Source organism: Oncorhynchus keta, chromosome 18, assembly GCF_023373465.1.
Source record: "Oncorhynchus keta strain PuntledgeMale-10-30-2019 chromosome 18, Oket_V2, whole genome shotgun sequence".
NCBI lineage: Eukaryota > Metazoa > Chordata > Actinopteri > Salmoniformes > Salmonidae > Oncorhynchus > Oncorhynchus keta.
The window spans coordinates 20,388,490-20,407,609 of NC_068438.1; the positions used below are offsets into that span (position 1 = coordinate 20,388,490).

At 41.8% G+C, this 19,120-nt stretch overlaps 1 protein-coding gene across 1 annotated transcript in view; it reads left to right on the forward strand.

Annotated features, from left to right (window-relative positions):
- Nucleotides 1-18,881, forward strand: part of LOC118396861 (S-adenosyl-L-methionine-dependent tRNA 4-demethylwyosine synthase TYW1) — an 83,824-nt gene extending 64,943 nt beyond the window's left edge. Inside the window, 4 exon segments of the mRNA XM_052468762.1 lie at nucleotides 801-883; nucleotides 885-915; nucleotides 18,670-18,736; nucleotides 18,739-18,881. Coding sequence (XP_052324722.1) covers nucleotides 801-883; nucleotides 885-915; nucleotides 18,670-18,736; nucleotides 18,739-18,881 — 324 coding nt within the window.
- The last annotated feature ends 239 nt before the right edge of the window (nucleotides 18,882-19,120 follow it).

A 19,120-nucleotide genomic window follows, 5' to 3' on the forward strand; every position in this document is an offset into this window, starting at 1 on the left:
ATTAATTCTTCTATACGTCCCAATTCTGTCACTCTCAATTGAGCATGTCTTTTACTGTGCTGTGTTTATAATTAACAGTGATTACATTCTAAAGGTCAATCGGCTATGGGGTGGCAGGTAGCCTGGTGGGTAGGAGTGTTGGACCAGTAACTGAAAGGGTGTTGGATCGAATCCATGAGCCAACAAGGTAAAAATCTGTTGTTCTGCCTCTGAGCAAGGCAGTTAACCTCCAACAACAACTACTCCCCTGTGATGATGACGTGGATGTTGATTAAGGCAGCCCCCCACTGATTCAGAGGGGTTGGGTAAAATGCAGAAGACACATTTTAGTTGAATGCATTCAGTTGTGCAACTCCCTATCTCCCTCTCCTCCCCCCGCCCTCTTTCTCTCTCTCTCTCTCTCTCTCTCAATTGTTTCAATTCAATTTAAGGGCTTTACTGGCATGGAAAACATATGTTAACATTGCCAAAGCAAGTGAAGTAGATAATAAACAAAAGTGAAATAAACAATAAAAAATGTACACTCACAAGTTCCAAAATAATAAAGACATTTCAAATGTCATATTATGTGCAAATAGTTAAAGTACAAAAGGGAAGTCAAATAAATATGGGTTGTATTTACAAATGTGTTTTTCTTTTGGCAATAGGTCACACATCTTGCTGCTGTGATGGCACACTGGTATTTCACCCAATATATATGGGAGTTTATCAAAATTGGGTTTATTTTCAAATTCTTCGTGGGTCTGTGTAATCTGAGGGAAATGTGTGTCTCTATGTTCATATATTTGTCAGGAGGTTAGGAAGTCTCTCGACAGAGGACAGTGTACAAACTGACTCTGGTGAAGACGTGGACTGTAGACAAACTGAAGGCCTACTCAGAGCTCGCTGGGACAACTTGACTTCATTGAGGTCGAGGTAGGTGGTGACTCTTCCATCCAATCCATCTCTGCCCCCTCCATTCCTCCACCCTCATTCTTGTTCCATGGCAGGAGCTATGAAAACAACAATATCTAGAATTCAGAGCTCCTTGTGGAGTGCAGTCAAGTCATTTCTTGGAAAACCCTCTTTGGTAGTGTCTCTATCCTCGCCTCATTTGCCTTGTTTCTCTGCCTCTTTCCCCCTCTTCCTCTCTCTGACAGTGCTATGTTATGTATATAGGGAGTAGAACCACTTAATGACCAGACTCACATTTGCTCTCCTCATTACGATGTTTGTGTGAAAGCAAACAATGTTTGTGTGAAAGCATGAAAACACACAACTTATGGTTAAATACCTCAGAAATGCAATAAGAGCTCCCCCTTATATTCCCTGCAGTATGACAATAAAGAATATTTAATGACAATGTAATGGCGAAACTCCCAATGAATACAGATTTAATGAAGTCTGAGCATGTCAAACCCAATTATCTGCATTTTGTGCTGCACGTCTTCTTCCGACTCAATTTACTGACGGGGTTTATCGTCTTCTGATAACGGTCAGCTGACCCTGTTTAGATGTGCCCTTCATAAGAACTGAGGTGCTAAGAGAAAATGGCTGATGTATAATGTAAAAAGGGAATTATCTGAACAACTGAGTCCGATCTGATGGCTTTTTCATGATATCCCAGATTAATCTCGCCGCACGCCAAACGCTGTACCATTAGTCATTGTTGAGTGATCTCCCACCACACGTATCCCAAGTGGCACCCTATTCCCTTTATATTGTAGGGCCTAATGTTTTTGTTCAGGTGCCTTAGTTCACTATATAGGGAATAGGGTTCCAATTGGGACACATACAGTGTGTGTGTAATTCATCTGAATGGCAGGGAGACTCACTACAGTACAGTACATTGACCCTGGCGTAGTAATTAGGCTGATAAAGTATTAATGTGATGGGAGGAGGAAGGCTGAGCCGTTCCCTTGTTGCACCACCATCATCATTTGATGCAGTTGTCATAGTGACACACGCTGGTCTGGGGCCCCTGCCATTATTTAATTCAATACTCTTAAAGGAGATCGCTACGCCATTTCCTGGTTGCTAAAATTCGAATAGTTTGCTTGTTTGTCACAAACAATAAATTAGGCAATGTATAGTGTAGAGAATCATTACAGAATTTAAACCGCTGTGAAATATCCTTTCAGTAAACAAAAATATAGTATTTTCAGCTGTTTGAAGCTGGTCTACAAAACCTCAAAAGATACAAAACTTAAGAATGGGAAGCATAGAAATAGCACACATTGAACAGATCTAACGCTTCTTAGACTTGCTTTCAATGACAATCACAGATCTATAACTCGCATTTCTATGTACATTTTGTCAGGTCCCCCAAAAAGTTACATTTTGCAAGCTTAAGCTTTGTTCTTTGTAGTGCTGTGGAGATTGCCATTGTCTCAGTGACCTAAAGGTAGAGACTTGAAGGAAAAGACTGAAAGCTAGACAAAGGTCGCCTTGATTTGAAGTGAACTAAAAATGAAACCATGTAAGAACCCGGACTCTTGAGGCCACAGGTTGCCTAGTGGTCAGAGCGTTGTGCCGTAACCGAAAGGTTGCTGGATCGAATCCCCGAGCTGACAAGGTGTAAATCTGTCGTTCTGCCCCTGAACAAGGCAGTTAACCCACTGTTCACCTGTAAGCTGTAATTGTAAATAATAATTTGTTCTTAACTGACTTGCCTAGTTTAAATAAAGGTTACATTGAATTGTGTTTTTTTGAGCAGCCTTGTCTGGCCAGCATGTGGTTTGGATAGTTGGTTTGTCTTCTTCATGCCTTTTTCTTTTTAGATTTTTTTAGGGTATTCCTTTTGACCCCTTTCTCCCCAATTTTGTGATATCCAATTGGTAGTTACAATCTTGTCCCATCGCTGCAAATCCCGGACGGTCTCAGAGCCGAAGAGAGCCATGCATGCTCTGAAACACAACCGCCAAGCCGCACTGCTTCTTGACACACTGCCCACTTAACCCAGAAGCCAGCCATACCAAAGTGTCGGAAGAAACACTGTACAGCTGGCGACCAAAGTCAATGTGCATGTGCCCGATGGGACAAGGACATCCAAGCCGGCCAAACCCTCCCCTTACCCATCGAACGCGATGTAGTGCCTTAGACCGCTGCGCCACTCGGGAGGCCCTCTGTATGCCTATTTCAGTTGGTCTTCTAGATGCAATTATTTATATTTTTTGGGTGTTTTCATTCATCCCTTGAATGGGATGCTTAACAACATTCTACAACTGCAATTCACTGCAATATCCGTGAGGCATGATACAGTTTAGTTCAATAGATTCAGGAACTTGGGGGTAACCTGTTGAACCTGTAAAATCTCCTCATATTTACTTCTCACAGCTATGCTGTCCAGTGCTGTTAGACTTTAAACTCCAAAATGAAACATCCTCAAAGCAAAGAAAAGCACAAAGGTAATTTTCTCATCAATCTGATATAAGACATTTATACCACCAACATTGAAGCATAATTTCTGGTCTATTATATTCTATTACCTAATCTCTTCCTTTGGCAGTACAGTAATTGTCTGATGCTAAAGGTACAATACGATGGCCCCTTTCTCCTGCTCTTTATCGCATCTTCTCCTTTAGACTCACCTCCCCTGAAGGAGAGGAGGAAGATGTGAAGAGGAAGTTACGCAAGATAGGCCACTATATCTCCTGTAAACACTAAACAAGGCTGTCAGAATGGGAGGGGCCCTCCTTCCCCTCTCAAAAAACCCCACACCCCTCTCATTTCAAAACCGGGAGCATGCTTCGGCCTGATAAGTTACATGTGTAACTGTTTGTCACACACTTTGATCCAACGCTGTGTCCTGGGTTTAGGATTTACAGACACACACTGACTCCGGTGCTCCTCCCATCATTCACTCTCTCAGCAATTATTACAGCTCAGTCAGTTCAACATCTGCTTCTCTCCTTGAACTTCGCTTCTTCACCTCCTGCTGTGGGGAAGCTGTGATCACCTGCTCTCCTCATCCACACACGCACACGCACACGCACACGCACACACACACACCACACCACAACACACACACACGTATTAATGAAAATCCACCACACTTCTCACACCTTCCGTTAGCTCTCAGCTCAATCTCTCCACCAGCTAACTCAGAATGCTCATCTCATGTGTGCTGAGTGTGTTTGTGTGCATAATAATACAATCATTTGGTGTGTATTTATATTTGTCCTGTTTCACACGTACAGGTGTGTATTATACGCATGTGTGAATTGGAAATACAGTGTGTTTTTTTGTGTAAATATCCCATTCCCCCTGAAGTCACAGCCAGGGTCAGCCATTATCATGTCAAGGAGGCAGGAGCTGTGGATCCCTCTCAAAACACCTGACAACAGCTGAGGAGATATGTTGTTCCAGAGATTATTTAGAGATGCCGACACAATATCTTCTTGCCAATCCAACGGCACCATGAGATATTGGCCATCGGACACGGTGCCAGGCAGGCTGCATCATCAGGTCTGATGCCAACACTGTTGAAATGGATCCTTCGGCCAATCAGTGAGAGCCAAGGTTACCTGCAAAGATATTTCAATTGTGTTTTGTCATAGCATCAAGCCACAGAGTAAATGTATGGATCTGAGGCGGAAGCTATTGTGTCAAGGGACAGAGTAAATTTATGGATTCGGAAATGAGGAATCCTCCATACAGTTTAGGAGTTAAGAAAATAGCCCCCTTTAGGAATTACATTATTGTTGTGCAGATGTCAAGGTTGACTATAAACCCGAGTTTATAGTGCATTACCACTCCCACTCTAATCAACCTGTGTCTGGGCATTTAGAGAGGACAAACCCCAGGGATTTCCAACACAGACACATTCATCAACATTTATGCCATGCTGCATGCGCTAATATAATAGCCTACCTCAATTCTCGCTCTTTGGAAGAAAATATTCAGGAATTATTAATATATTTTGAGTTTATGCCAGGTTAATGCAGGCATTATTTGGAGCCTGTGAGTGCTGCACTGTGATGCACTGTTTATATTTGCAGAATCACTATATTGAGAGTACAGCATTAAAATATTAGGCGCTGCTCATGGTTAATATAACCATGGCTAGATAGGGCTGATGGTTCGGATAGTTTCCTAATAGCTAAAATGGAGAGCACATAAGTGGATTATTTTACATTTTTACACTCATGGTTACAGCTATCCAACTATCCACCATACCTAAAGTTACTGAAGTGTCTAGAAATGCCTGCATTTCTGAGGATTGTGTCAATTTCAGTGTATATCCTAGTTCTTAGTTAAAGGAGCAGAGATTTGACAACAACGAGCTGGTAGCAGCACAGTGACAAACTATAAAAATGATTTCCATTAGCTGGGCAGAGGGAGGTAACTGAGTGGAACATGTAATAGTTGCCCTATTTTCACCACCATGGGACAGACATTTGGGACCTACTTGATATGGGAAAGTACTTACTACGACACAGCCTAGTGACCATGGCATTTGCACAGCTAGAGATTCTAGAGATCAGGGTTTGGGAGAAGGCAAAGTGGCATACAATGCAACCCCTTTCAACACCTCAACTACAAATACCTAGGTGTCTTGTTAGACTGCAAACTCTCCTTCCAGACCCACATCAAACATCTCCAATCCAAAGTTAAATCTAGAATTGGCTTCCTATTTCGCAACAAAGCATCCTTCACTCATGCTGCCAAATATACCCTTGTAAAACAGACCATCCTACCAATCCTCGACTTCGGCGAAATACAAAATAGCCTCCAATACCCTGCTCAACAAATTGGATGCAGTCTATCACAGTGCCATCCGTTTTGTCACCAAAGCCCCATATACTACCCGCCATTGCGACCAGTACGCTCTTGTTGGCTGGCCCTCGCTTCATACTCGTCGCCAAACCCACTGGCTCCATGTCATCTACAAGACCCTGCTAGGTAAAGTCCCCCCTTATCTCAGCTGGTCACCATAGCATCACCCACCTGTAGCACGCGCTCCAGCAGGTATATCTCTCTGGTCACCCCCAAAACCAATTCTTTCTTTGGCCACCTCTCCTTCCAGTTCTCTGCTGCCAATGACTGGAACGAACTAAAAAAATCTCTGAAACTGGAAACACTTATCTCCCTCACTAGATTTAAGCACCAGCTGTCAGCAGCTCACAGATTACTGCACCTGTACATAGACCATCTATAATTTAGCCCAAACAACTACCTCTTTCCCTACTGTATTTATTTATTTATTTTATTTATTTATTTATTTATCTCCTTTGCACCCCATTATTTTTATTTCTACTTTGCACATTCTTCCACTGCAAATCTACCTTTCCAGTGTTTTATTTGCTATATTGTATTTACTTTGCCACCGTGGCCTTGTTTTTGCCTTTACCTCCCTTATCTCACCTCATTTGCTCACATCGTATATAGACTTGTTTCTACTGTATTATTGACTGTATGTTTGTTTTACTCCATGTGTAACTCTGTTGTTGTATGTGTCAAACTGCTTTGCTTTATCTTGGCCAGGTCGCAATTGTAATTGAGAACTTGTTCTCAACTTGCCGACCTGGTTAAATAAAGGTGAAATTAAAAAATAAAATGATGAAACCCAGAAACACGCTTTGGGAGCTATCAGAGTGTTCTGTATTCACTGAATGTTTTCCTTCACAATAATTTGACTCAGAAATGAACAAAGCAATTGTACAAAAAATGTCAAATGTCAAAACATTTGTCATAAAGAAAGATGAAACCATCAACAGCGACTCAACAGATCAAAGGAGCCGTGATGTTGACAATTGACACATTTTTTAAGAGCGGTATCTTACATCACACCATTATCATCAATTCACTTGGTTTTGTGCGTAGAATCTAGCTGTTGCTGCAACAGCTGATGACCCACCTGACTGCATTGCACTTTAGCCCAACCCAATTAATCATTGAAGCTGGAGACTTATATCTCCCTCACTCACTTTAAGCATCAACTGTCAGAGCAGCTTACCGATCACTTCACCTGTACACAGCCCATCTGTAAATAGCCCACTCAACTACCTCATTCCCCAAATGATTTATTTTTGCACCCCAGTCTCTCTACTTCCACATCATCATCTGCACATTCATCACTCCAGGGTTAATGCTACATTGACACTCATAGGACATCTTGTTCGATAGCGTGCATATTTATATCCAAAAATCTCAGTTTACATTGGCGCCTTACGTGCAGTAATGTTTCGATTCCAAAACATCCGGTGATTTTGCAGAAATACCCATAAAACATTGCTAAAAGATACTAGTGTCATTCACAAAATGAAAGAGACTTCTCCTTAATGCAACCGCTGTGTCAGATTTTCGAAAAAGCATAATCTGAGAACGGCGCTCAGAACCCAAAACAGTCAGAGGAATATCCGCCATTTTGGAATCAACAAAGTTAGAAACAACACCATAAATATTCACTTACCTTTGATCTTCATCAGAAGGCACTCCCAGGAATTCCAGTTCGACAATAAATGACTGATTTGTTCCATCATTTATGTCCAAATAGCCACTTGTTGTTAGCGTGTTCAGCCCAGTAATCCATATTCATGAGGCGCAGGCACTTCATCCAGAAAAACTCAAAGTTCCATTACAGTCCTTTAGAAACATGTCAGACGATGTATGGAATCAATCGTTAGAATGTTTTTAACATGAAACATCAATAATGTTTCACCTGGAGAATTCCTTTGTCTTCAGAGCACTGGAACGAGAGGTAACTCTGTCGGGATTGCGCATCATGAGACCAAGGCTCTCTGCCAGACCACTGACTCAAAGAGGTCTCATGAGCCCCTCCTAGAACCCTCATTCAAGTTTCAAAAGACGGTTGACATCTAGTGGAAGCCCTAGGAAGTGCAACCTCATCCATATCTCAATGTGTATTCGGTAGGCCAAGCTTTGAAAAACTACAACTCAGATGTCCCACTTCCTGGTTGGATTTTTCTCAGGTTTTCGCCTGCCATATGAGTTCTGTTATACTCACAGACATCATTCAAACATTTTTAGAAACTTCAGAGTGTTTTCTATCCAATACTAATAATAATAGGCATATATTAGCATCTGGGACAGAGTAGGAGGCAGTTCACTCTGGGCACGCTATTCATCCAAAAGTGAAAATGCTGCCCCCTATTCCAAAAAGGTTAAGAATATGCTGTATCTTTGTTAAAGCAGGAGGCATCTCAGTCCAGTCTTATTGCACTGGTGATGTCTTGTTAGTGGCCTCAGGAACCAGAATAGAATCCATTTTATATTTCAGTTTCTTCTCTCTTTCCTCGCCTTCATTTTTATTCTCTTTCAGGAATGTTATAATTTGATTGTAAAGATACTGTATGTGAATATGCCAGCTTACCAGGTACCACAGGTGTTCCCTGACCATGTCTAAGGGGGACAAGGAACTCTGTGACATATCATTCATATAACAGACATAACCAATGCCCCAAAAATACTTTAGAATAACCCGTCAGTAGAGCCCACTACTAGTCTCAGACACACTTCATGAGAGGTCATGAAGTGTGTCTGAGACTAGAGGCTGGTAAGCATTTAACGTGCAGAACACACAGTTCACATCTTCACTTCCCCATAACCCACTGTGTCTTACTAGACACTCACATACCAATTCTGAAACCTTGCATAACTTGCTTCTTATTCAATTTTAGCTCAGTGTGAAAACGCACCGTACCTGATTCTTTGGTTCTATGGCTGAGAGCCTATTTGCTTAGACCGCTGTAACCTGGACACTGACAGGTCTGTTGGTTCTGGAATCTGAGAACAATGTTACATGGACACTGACAGGTCTGTTGGTTCTGGAATCTGAGAACAATGTTACATGGACACTGACAGGTCTGTTGGTTCTGGAAACTGAGAACAGCATGGGGATGCAAAGCTGGCACCCAAACTCACCTCTCACTGTGGCGTCAGAAACCCACCTCTCACTGTGGCGTCAGAAACCCACCTCTCACTGTGGCGTCAGAAACAAGCTCTTTATTTCTACATTGGTGTGATGTATCTTAATCAGTGGTGTGATTCAGCCGAGAAAGCTGCTGGCTCCTTGCCTGAGAACATGCCTGTGGGAAACATAATACCAAAACACATACTAAATCTGTACACACACAAACAGAAAAAGAGACACAGACATGCACCCATAATGGGATAATTAACACACATGGGTGCCAGAGGAGGCTGGTGGGAGGAGCAATAGGAGGACAGGCTCATTGATTTCCATATATGTTGTGTTTGATACCGTTCTATTCATTACATTCCAGCCATTAGAATTAGCCTGTCCTCCTATGATGTGTAGAAATTGTAATTGCTGCAAACGGATTGTCCTTTGGGGACTATAAACATTTACAGAACACACAAATCAAATCAGCAGACACAAATGCAACCATCATGTTTTAAAAGAGAACATGGCGCACCCCTCCATGGGTTCACACTCCCACATGTGACTGACAGAAACAAAGAACACACAATTATCACATCTGTACTAATGAGTATAGTACCCCCGCATTCCTCTGCTTACTATTGATAAGGAATATATATTTATCAATTATTTATTTGGACTGCATTAGTCTGAGTTCATTATGCTGTTAAAATGCAAATCCCCTGTTCAGAAAAAAATGTATATGCCTGAGACAAAGACGTTTGACGCCTCTTTCAAATGGTGGTCATTTGGTTAATTGACTCCTCTCAGTTAACAAGATGATTAGCATTGAGGCTAATTAAGGCCATCCCCTGGGTCTGTGCTATGCCACCATGTGAAGCATGTGATCCCAGTCAACACACTATACTGCTTGCTGAACATTCAGGGTCAAAACTGAGAAAATGACGACTACAGCCTGCCAGATGCTTATTGACAACAATGGATGAGCAGAGTCGAAGAACTGAGCTCTCAATGTACAGTACCAGTCAAAACTTTGGACACCTACTCATTAAAGGGTTTTTCTTTATTTTTACTATTTTCTAAATTGTAGAATAATAGTGAAGACAAACTATGAAATAACACATATGGAATCATTTGTTTAACACTTTTGGGGTTACTACATTTAAAAAAATGTGATATTTGATATTCTTCAAAGTAGCCACCCTTTGGCTTGATGGCAGCTTTGCTGGTTTAGAGAAAGCATTCCTCATGAAGCTGGTTGAGAGAATGCCAAGAGTGTACAAAGCTGTCATCAAAGCAAAGGGTGGCTACTTTGAAGAATTAAAAAAAAATATATATATATTTTCATTTGCTTAACACTTTTTTGGTTACCACATGATTCCATATGTATTTTTTCATAGTTTTGATGTCTTCACTATTATTCTACAATGTAGAAAATAGTCAAAGGCATGGCTAAAATGCGGCTTTTAAAGCTATGTTCCCGGGTAAAACGCTGCAGATGTTGGCTCAATAGAAAATTACCTTCAAAACTGCATTTTCAACCAGCAGCGATCGGATTGAATCCCGTCCTAGATTTTGTTGATCTCACCAGGCTCAAATATCATTTGTTTCCTGCTGCCAAATAATGAATGTTCCCAGATGGCAGCTCTGATTGGAAAATGCAGCAGAGTGCAGTGCAAGGTGGATGGTGTGATCCTAAATAATTTTGTAGTATCACCCGCGGTCATCATTAGAGCATCAGATTATCATTTGAGTGTTAGATTATGTGATTTTAAAGTTTTGGGTTCAGAAAGAAAATGAAGAAAATATTTACTGACTGAAAGTGTCCCCAACTCCGCCACTCCCACACTCAGACACCAAGTGGCACCGAATTCTGTTAGGGTCTCCATTGGTGTCAGTGTTCTCATGCATTTTGGGCTGTTGCAGTCATTTCCAGCAATTTCCTCTTTGGCAGAGGGCAGCTTTCAGTTTGGCTCCCGTGCCCTTCAAATCTGTTTGCTTGACTGAGAGCCCAGAGTTCTCCCCCTGTGATGCTAATACACACACACACACACACACACACACACACACACACACACACACACACACACACACACACACACACACACACACACACACACACACACACACACACACACACACACACACACACACACACACACACACACACACACACGTATGTATATTGTGCACACACTCATGCAAAAGCAAGAACTCCCACAAGCTATTCTATTCAAAGACAAGAATAGTGATATTTGCAATGAGAGGGTAAAAAAATAAGTAATTGCTATGTAGCCCCTCTTTTGCTAAAGTAAAGGCCTTAATGTATCCCCTTAACAAATGTCAGTGACACAAGCATCAAAGACCTGGCTTCAGAACGCGTGCACACACGGGCATTAGACAGTGTGTCATCAACACAGGCCCAATGGCGGTGTGCAGAATGGGGTGTGGCTCAGGGCTCTGGTACTGCCTCAACACCCCTCCATCTCAGGCTGAGTATGCACCTGTGTGCACCAATAGCAGCCTGAGAATGAATGAGGATGCCACCTTGCCAAACACAGTGAAAAAATGTCAAAAAGACACCATTCTTCAACAGACCCCCACCATTTGAATGAAAAATAGGTCTTATAGTAACTATGAATCTGCTGAGTAACAAAATCAACCCATGGGTATAATACATTAACTGGTCCCTGTATTTTGACATCCAAAAACACTGTATTCATAAATGTTTATGGCTTTAGAGGGAGCCAGCATTATTGCTACAAATTTAGATCTCCACTCCAAACTCTCCTTAATCGTCCCCCAAATGGGAACTGGGCTACAAAATGGTTTGAACAAACCCAAGCACATTTACTTTCCATCTGTCCTTATGAATTCCTGGCCAAGCAGCCATCCTGATCATCCCCCATATGCTGTGTTGTTGGATAATAAAGGAAGAGAAGGGAAGGGTTGGATCTGGATGGAACTCTGATGTTCCGTTCTGAGGGTACAAAACATTCTGAGGATGGGTTCTGATTCTGAAGCCAGGGCAGGAATGGATGTGACAATGTTGGCATCACCAGGCTCATTATGCTACCCTGTCTCCTGTCCTATCCAGTCCTGTCCCTCTCTGTGCCTGGCTGGCTGAAGTCACAGAGACACACAATGTCTACACTAGCATTCTACCTAGAATAAAGCATTGTATTCAGCATGTATTTAAAGTTATGTGTGAATATTTGAATGTAGCCTAGCTAGCCTGAGGAGATACTTGATTATAATACCTTTTTCGGGACCAAACCTGTGCCTGCCTAGAGTGGGCCATATGTTTTCTCAAGGTTGGGTGGATTTCCAAATCACACTGTCGTTGTTGACTAAATTAAATATAAACCGTGGCGCAGCAGGTTTTCTAAAGGCAGTGTGTGGGAGGGTGCCAGTTTAAAGCTAAATCTGTCTTTAAAAATGTATGGTAAACAGACTCAACAACTCAGAGGAGAGTGGGACTGCATTTTAGTCAGAGATAAAACACATGATGTGTGTGTGTGTGTTTACCATAACACACACAAACATTCTAACTAAGGATTCTGGTCATACCCTCTCCTTGAACTCTGTGGGCTAACTTTAGATGGAATCTACAAATTGGTTCTGAGAACTTAAGGATGGTGAGGAAGCTGGCTAAAAGATCCACATTACTGCGGAGACAACTTAGATGAATGAACACATACACACACCGCACATAAACACACTTATCTGTTGTTAAAAGCCTGAGTAATCTTTACAAAAACAAATATACAAACATATATCAACACACTTAGTATTTCTTCATAAACCATGATAGTGGTAGTCCATAATAATAATAATAATGTTTATCATTATACTTAGTTTCAACAAATTGTTCCATATGCTAAATAGCAATGCGTTGCTAAAATGAATTCAGGATGACACATCACATACATCACAGAGAAATGAAGTGAACCAACCACAAAACCATTCCAATCTCACCAGGGTTGATGCACGCCTCTGGTAATCTGAATAGAAGTGACCATCAATCCTAGCCCACCTTCTCCATCTCACGAAGACATGCACACACTAACAAAAATGCACACACGCACACATACACGGACTAACAAACATGCTCACATGCATGTGCACACACAAACCAATCAAAGAAATCACCTGCATTAATACACAATTTTGTAGATATTTTCAACTTAATTGCTCTTGCTAGCAAAAAACTGATTGTTAACTCTTGATATTTTTGAAAAAGACACTCCTGACAATATCCTAAGGGTTTAGACAATTTAAGGTTGTAACTGTGATGTTTAAGAACTTTGTAATTGTTGTACTTTAAATGTTAGAAAAGCGGTTAGCTTTTGGCTAACTGCGGTTAGCTTTTGGCTAGCCACAGTTAGCTGCTAGCTCCGGTTAGTTGGTTGCTAGCTCCGGTTAGTTGGTTGCTAGCTCCGGTTAGTTGGTTGCTAGCTCCGGTTATGTTAGCTTGTTCAATCATTTTCCAATAATTAGCATTAATCTCAGTTGCAATAGTCTTGTCTTTCTATTAGCCCTCTTCTTATACTGGTTAAATGTATTTTGAGCATGGGTATAACGTACACTTCTAATGAGATATACCAGTCTTCAAAGGCTTTCATGTTTTAGAGTCTCCTATAGGGCTATAGTAGGCAACAGTCTTCTACATAATTATAACCTGAACAGGTGAATTAAAGTTAAGAGTAAATGTGTTTGCGGTATAAATGTAAAGAATTTGAGGATGTGAATATGTCAGGGATTTATGAGACAGATCACTAAATACACTTTAAAGAAAACAAAAGGAAACATTGAAAAACGATGAAAAGACGTTTGCACTTGAGAAAATGTTGAATAAAATAATTGAGAGAACCTTTGAAAGAGAAGCCACGCTCTCCTGTTTCTTTATTTATCCTGTGTTACAATAACTATTATCTGCTGCACCAGTCCAAAAACTGGGACCTGTAACACTAAATTTAATTGACTGCAATTTCAGCAACAAGAATCGTTGAATCTCGATCTGACTGTGAACATTTGAAACTACAGCTGGCGAGTCTGGGGACCTTCTCCCCTGCAGACGGAAGCCCTGTTTTGACCGGCTCTGTTGGACCAGCATGTAATGCCAAAGGGACCTGTAGACTGAAGGCACTCAGCCATCCCTAACATGTAAGCATCTGTTCCCCTGAGGCCGAAGCCATTATAGTTTAGCCTCTAACCTACACTCTCTCTATAAGCAACACTCCCTCTCTCCCTAGAGGGCTGGCCAACCTGCACCTATCATTTGTCTTGCTACACACAATGCAGGAGACCTACAGTAGCCTTAGGAAAGGTATGGTGAGTGTGGTACTGTAGAGAGAGGGAGGTGTGAAAAAGATCTGTGAATAAAGAGTGAGAGCAGATGATCATTGTTCACGGCATGCCCAGAGTGAGAGGAGGGATTGATCGCTTTTCTGTCACTCCGTATGACATGTCTGTCTCGTCAGAGTGAAGTTAGCAACTCTCTAAACCTCTGAGAAACACTGAAGGAACATGACTACTTTCAGGGGCGGCAGGGTAGCCTAGTGGTTAGAGCGTTGGACTAGTAACGAAAGGTTGCAAGTTCAAACCCCTGAGCTGACAAGGTACAAATCTGTCCCTGAACAGGCAGTTAACCCACTCTTATTTTATAAAAAATAAGAATTTGTTCTTAACTGACTTGCCTCGTTAAATAAAGGTACAATTAAAAATAAAAAATAAAAACTCCTTCTGCAGGTAGATGATCAATCAAACATCCATCACCTGGGATCGGAGGACCTACAGGCATTCAAATCTGAGTTCAAAACGCAACCACAGTCTGCCAAAGATTTTGAATTCTGTAATTTCCTACTTTTGCCTGACCAAACCCACTCATTCCATCCACAGTGACACTCCCTCCCACTCAGTGACCTACTTCACTGACCAATAAACACAAACTATAAACCCCTTTACAGCCAATCCCCTGAAGGCTTACAAGAGTGTTAAAATGTCATTCCAATTCTGGAGCCCATAAAAAGATGGAGATGAATAGAAAATGGGGGTTTAGAGGCTGTGCTGACAATACTCTCCCTGCCAACACACCGAATATGTCCTTCATATACCAGTGGATGTTTCCTGGTAAAAGGGAGAAAGGACAGGTAATTCTCAAGTCATATACAAATGTATTGCAATGAAATACAAACACACCCGCTGTTATGTTCCCGATATGGCAGTCATTCCAGTAACATGAAGGAACCTACACAAGATGGAAGAGAAAAAAAAAATCTATGAACAATAAATCAGCAACAAACAACAAAAGATAACATTGTGTACACGAAATGTACTGATTGTGAATGCATGCACTTGCCTTCGCTACAGACTTGGGACATGGAAAGGTAGGAGCAAGTGGTAGGGGTTAATGCTGGACTTGAGGCCAGGGAAGGTAGGAGTGAGGAATAGAGGTTAAACTTCTTGATGCACCTATACAGTGCGTTCGGAAATTATTCCGACCCATTCATTACATTACAGCCTGATTATTATCTTTTTTATAAAAAAATAAATCCCTTCATCAATCAATGTACAATACCCCATGATGAGAGTGAATGAACAATGGAGTGAATGAATGAATGGCATGAAACACATGGAAACCATGCATTTGATGTATTATATACCATTCCACATATTCGGCACCAGCCATGACCACAAGCCTGTCCTCCCCAATTAAAGTGCCACCAACCTCCTGTGGAATAGTGTGCCATTTGTCCACCATACCCTTCTCTAAACTCCTCTGTCTCAGCATTACACCATCCAGCAGCCAGGTATAATCACTTGCATAATCAGTAGCGGTGTGTGGGTAAATTCACTGGGGAAGCCAAGCCAGGAAAAATAACGTGTTGTGATAATTGCATTGTTTGTGATATACAGTGCCTTCGGAAAGTATTCAGACCCCTTTACTTTTTACACATTGTTACCTTACAGCCTTATTCTAAAAGAAAATATGTTTTAAATCCTCAGCAATCTACGCACAATACCCCATAATGACAAAACGAAAACAGGTTTATCCATTTTTGCAGATTTATATATTAAAAAATGTAAAAAACTTTTTTACATAAGTATTCAGACCCTTTGCTATGAGACTCAAAATGAGCTCAGGTGCATCCTGTTTCCATTGATCATTCTTGAGATGTTTTTACAACTTGATTGGAGTCCACCTGTGGTAAATGCAATTGGACGTGATTTGGACAGGCACACACCCGTCTATATAAGGTCTCACAGTTGACAGTGCATGTCAGAGCAAAAACCAAGCCAGGAGGTCGAAGGAATTGTCCGTAGAGCTCCAAGACAGGATTGTGTCGAGGCACAGATCTGGGGAAGGGTACCAAAAAAATGTCTGCAGCACTGAAGGTCCCCAAGAACACAGTTGCCTCCATCATTCTTAAATGGAAAAGTTTGGAACCACCAAGACTCTTCCTAGAGCTGTCCGCGTGGCCAAACTGAGCAATCGGGGGAGAATGGCCTTGGTCAGAGAGGTGACCAAGAACTCAATGGTCACTCTGACAGAGCTCTAGAGTTCCTCTGTGGAGATGGGAGAAACTTCCAGAAGGACAACCATCTCAGCAGTACTCCACCAATCAGGCCTTTATGGCAGTGGCCAGACGAAAGTCATTCCTCAGTAAAAAAAAAAAAAAGCACATGACAGCCAAAGCACATGAGTGCTTAAAGTTTGTCAAGAGGCACCTAAAGACTCTCAGACCATGCGAAACAAGATTCTCTTGTCTGATGAAACCAAGACTGAACTCTTTGACCTGAATGCCAAGCATCACATCTGGAGGAATCCTGGCACCATCCCTACGGTGAAGCATGGTGGTGTCAGTATCATGCTGTGGGGATGTTTTTAAGCAGCAGGGATTGTGAGAATAGTCAGAATCGAGGGATAGATGAATGAAGCAAAAGAGATATGAATGAAGTAAAGTGAGATCCTTGATGAAACCCTGCTCCAGAGCTCTCAGAACCTCAGACTGGAGTGAGGCTTCACCTTCCAACAGGACAATGACCCTAAGCACACAGCCAAGACAAAGCAGTAGTGGCTTAGGACAAGTCTCTGAATGTCCTTGAGTGGCCCAGCCAGAGGCCAGACTTGAACCCGATCGAACATCTCTGGAGAGACCTGAAAATATATGTGCAGCGAAGCTCCCCATCCAACCTGACATAGCTTGAGAAGATCTGCAGGGAAAAATGGGAGAAACTCCCCAAATACTGGTGTGCCAAGCTTGTTGCGTCATACCCAAGAAGACTCGAGGCTGTAATCACTGCCAAAGATGCTTCAACAAAGTACTGAGTAAAGGGTCTGCATAGTTATGTAATATTTCAGTTTTTTTAAATATATATAAATTGTCAAACATTTCTAAAAACCTGCTTTTGCTTTCTCAGCACGGGGTATTGTACATAGATTGATTAAAACATTTTTTTTTAATAAGGCTGTAATGTAATGAATGGGTCAGAATACTTTTCGAATGCACTGTATATTTGCCTATGTCACTTGTGTGAATGGAAAGACAGAAACTTAAAGCTTGGTCGCAAATGGATCTTCCAAATGGACAACGACCCCAAGCATACTTCCAAAGTTGTGGCAAAATGGCTTAAGGACAACCAAGTCAAGGTATTGGAGTGCCCATCCCAAAGCCCAGACCTCAATCCTGTAGAACATTTGTGGGCAGAACTGAAAAAGCATCTGCAAGCAAGGAGGTCTACAAACCTGACTCAGTTACACCAGCTCTGTCAGGAGGAAAGGGCCAAAATTCACCCAACTTATTTTGGGAAGCTTGTGGAAGGCTACCTAAAACGTTTGACCCAAATTAAACAATTTAAAGGCAATGCTACCAAATACTAATTTAGTGTATATAAACGTCTGACCCACTGGGAATGTGATGAAAGAAATAAAAGCTGAAATAAATCACTCTCTACTATTATTCTGACATTTCACATTCTTAAAATAAAGTGACATAACTGACCTAAGACAGGGAATTTTTACTAGGGTTAAATGTCAGGAATTGTGAAAAACTGAGTTTAAATGTATCTGGCTAAGGTGAACTTCAACTGTATATACAGGGGGTACCAGTACTGATTCAATGTACGGGAATACAGGTTAGTCGAGGTAATTTGTACATATAGGTAGGGGTAAAGTGACTATGCATAGATAATAAACAGCAAGTAGCTGCAGTGTAAAAACAAAGGGGGGAGCTCAATGCAGACAGTCCGGGTGGCCATTTGATTAATTGTTCAGCAGTCTTATGGCTTGGGGGTAGAAGCTGTTAAGGAGCCTTTTGGACCTAGACTTGGCGCTCCAGTACCGCTTGCCGTGTGGTAGCAGAGATAACAGTCTATGACTTGGGTGACTGAAGTCTGACAATTTTTTAGGCCTTCCTCTAACACCTCCTAGTATACCTCCGGTACCACTTGCCATGCGATAGCAGAGAGAACAGTCATTGACAGCGCACCAGCTGTTATTGACAAATAGACACACACCCCCAATCTCTCATACTCCTCCCTCCTCTCATAGATGAGTTAGCATCCAGAGGTTGATAGGTTTGATGAGTCACTGTACTTCTGATTGGTTAATGAATGCTCCTGTAAGGCTGGCAGCTCATTGGAGACTGGAGACTGCTGCTCCATGAGCCCTATAGTCCCTTAGTGTGATTTATGAAATGATTGAAGAGTCTCTCTGCATCTGTAATGCTCTCTCTGCGTGTGCATTTCTGCACACTGTTGTATGCATAGGAATGCTGTATGTACTGTACTAGCAATATCCCTATGTGTGTTTCCCTATGCAGTTAAAGGTGGAGGGAGAGTGGTGGACGTGGATAGACTACGAGCGGTTCCAGGAGCTTGTCCAGGCCTATGAGGCAGCCAGACCTTCTCTGCCCAGGACCACATGGCCAAGACCCCATACCAGGCCCTGTTTGGTGCCCAGGATTGAGGTTTCGACCCAACAGACACACGCTACCAGAGGAGACACAAGACCAAAGATATCTCAGGATGCTGAGAAAGAGAGAGAGTAGAAGAGAGGAGAGACAGAAATTCCTCCTCTCCTTCCAAACAATTTTAGACTTGTACTGTTCACAATCAGTTTTAATGTATTGAGAGAGACTGAAAGTGAGTGAGAGAATGGAAGAGAGAGTATTATGGATATTAAACTATTTGGAACATACTAAAACTTAAATTCTTGTTAATCGAACTGCACTGTCCAATTTACAATAGGCTTTAAAGCGAAAGTATGCCATG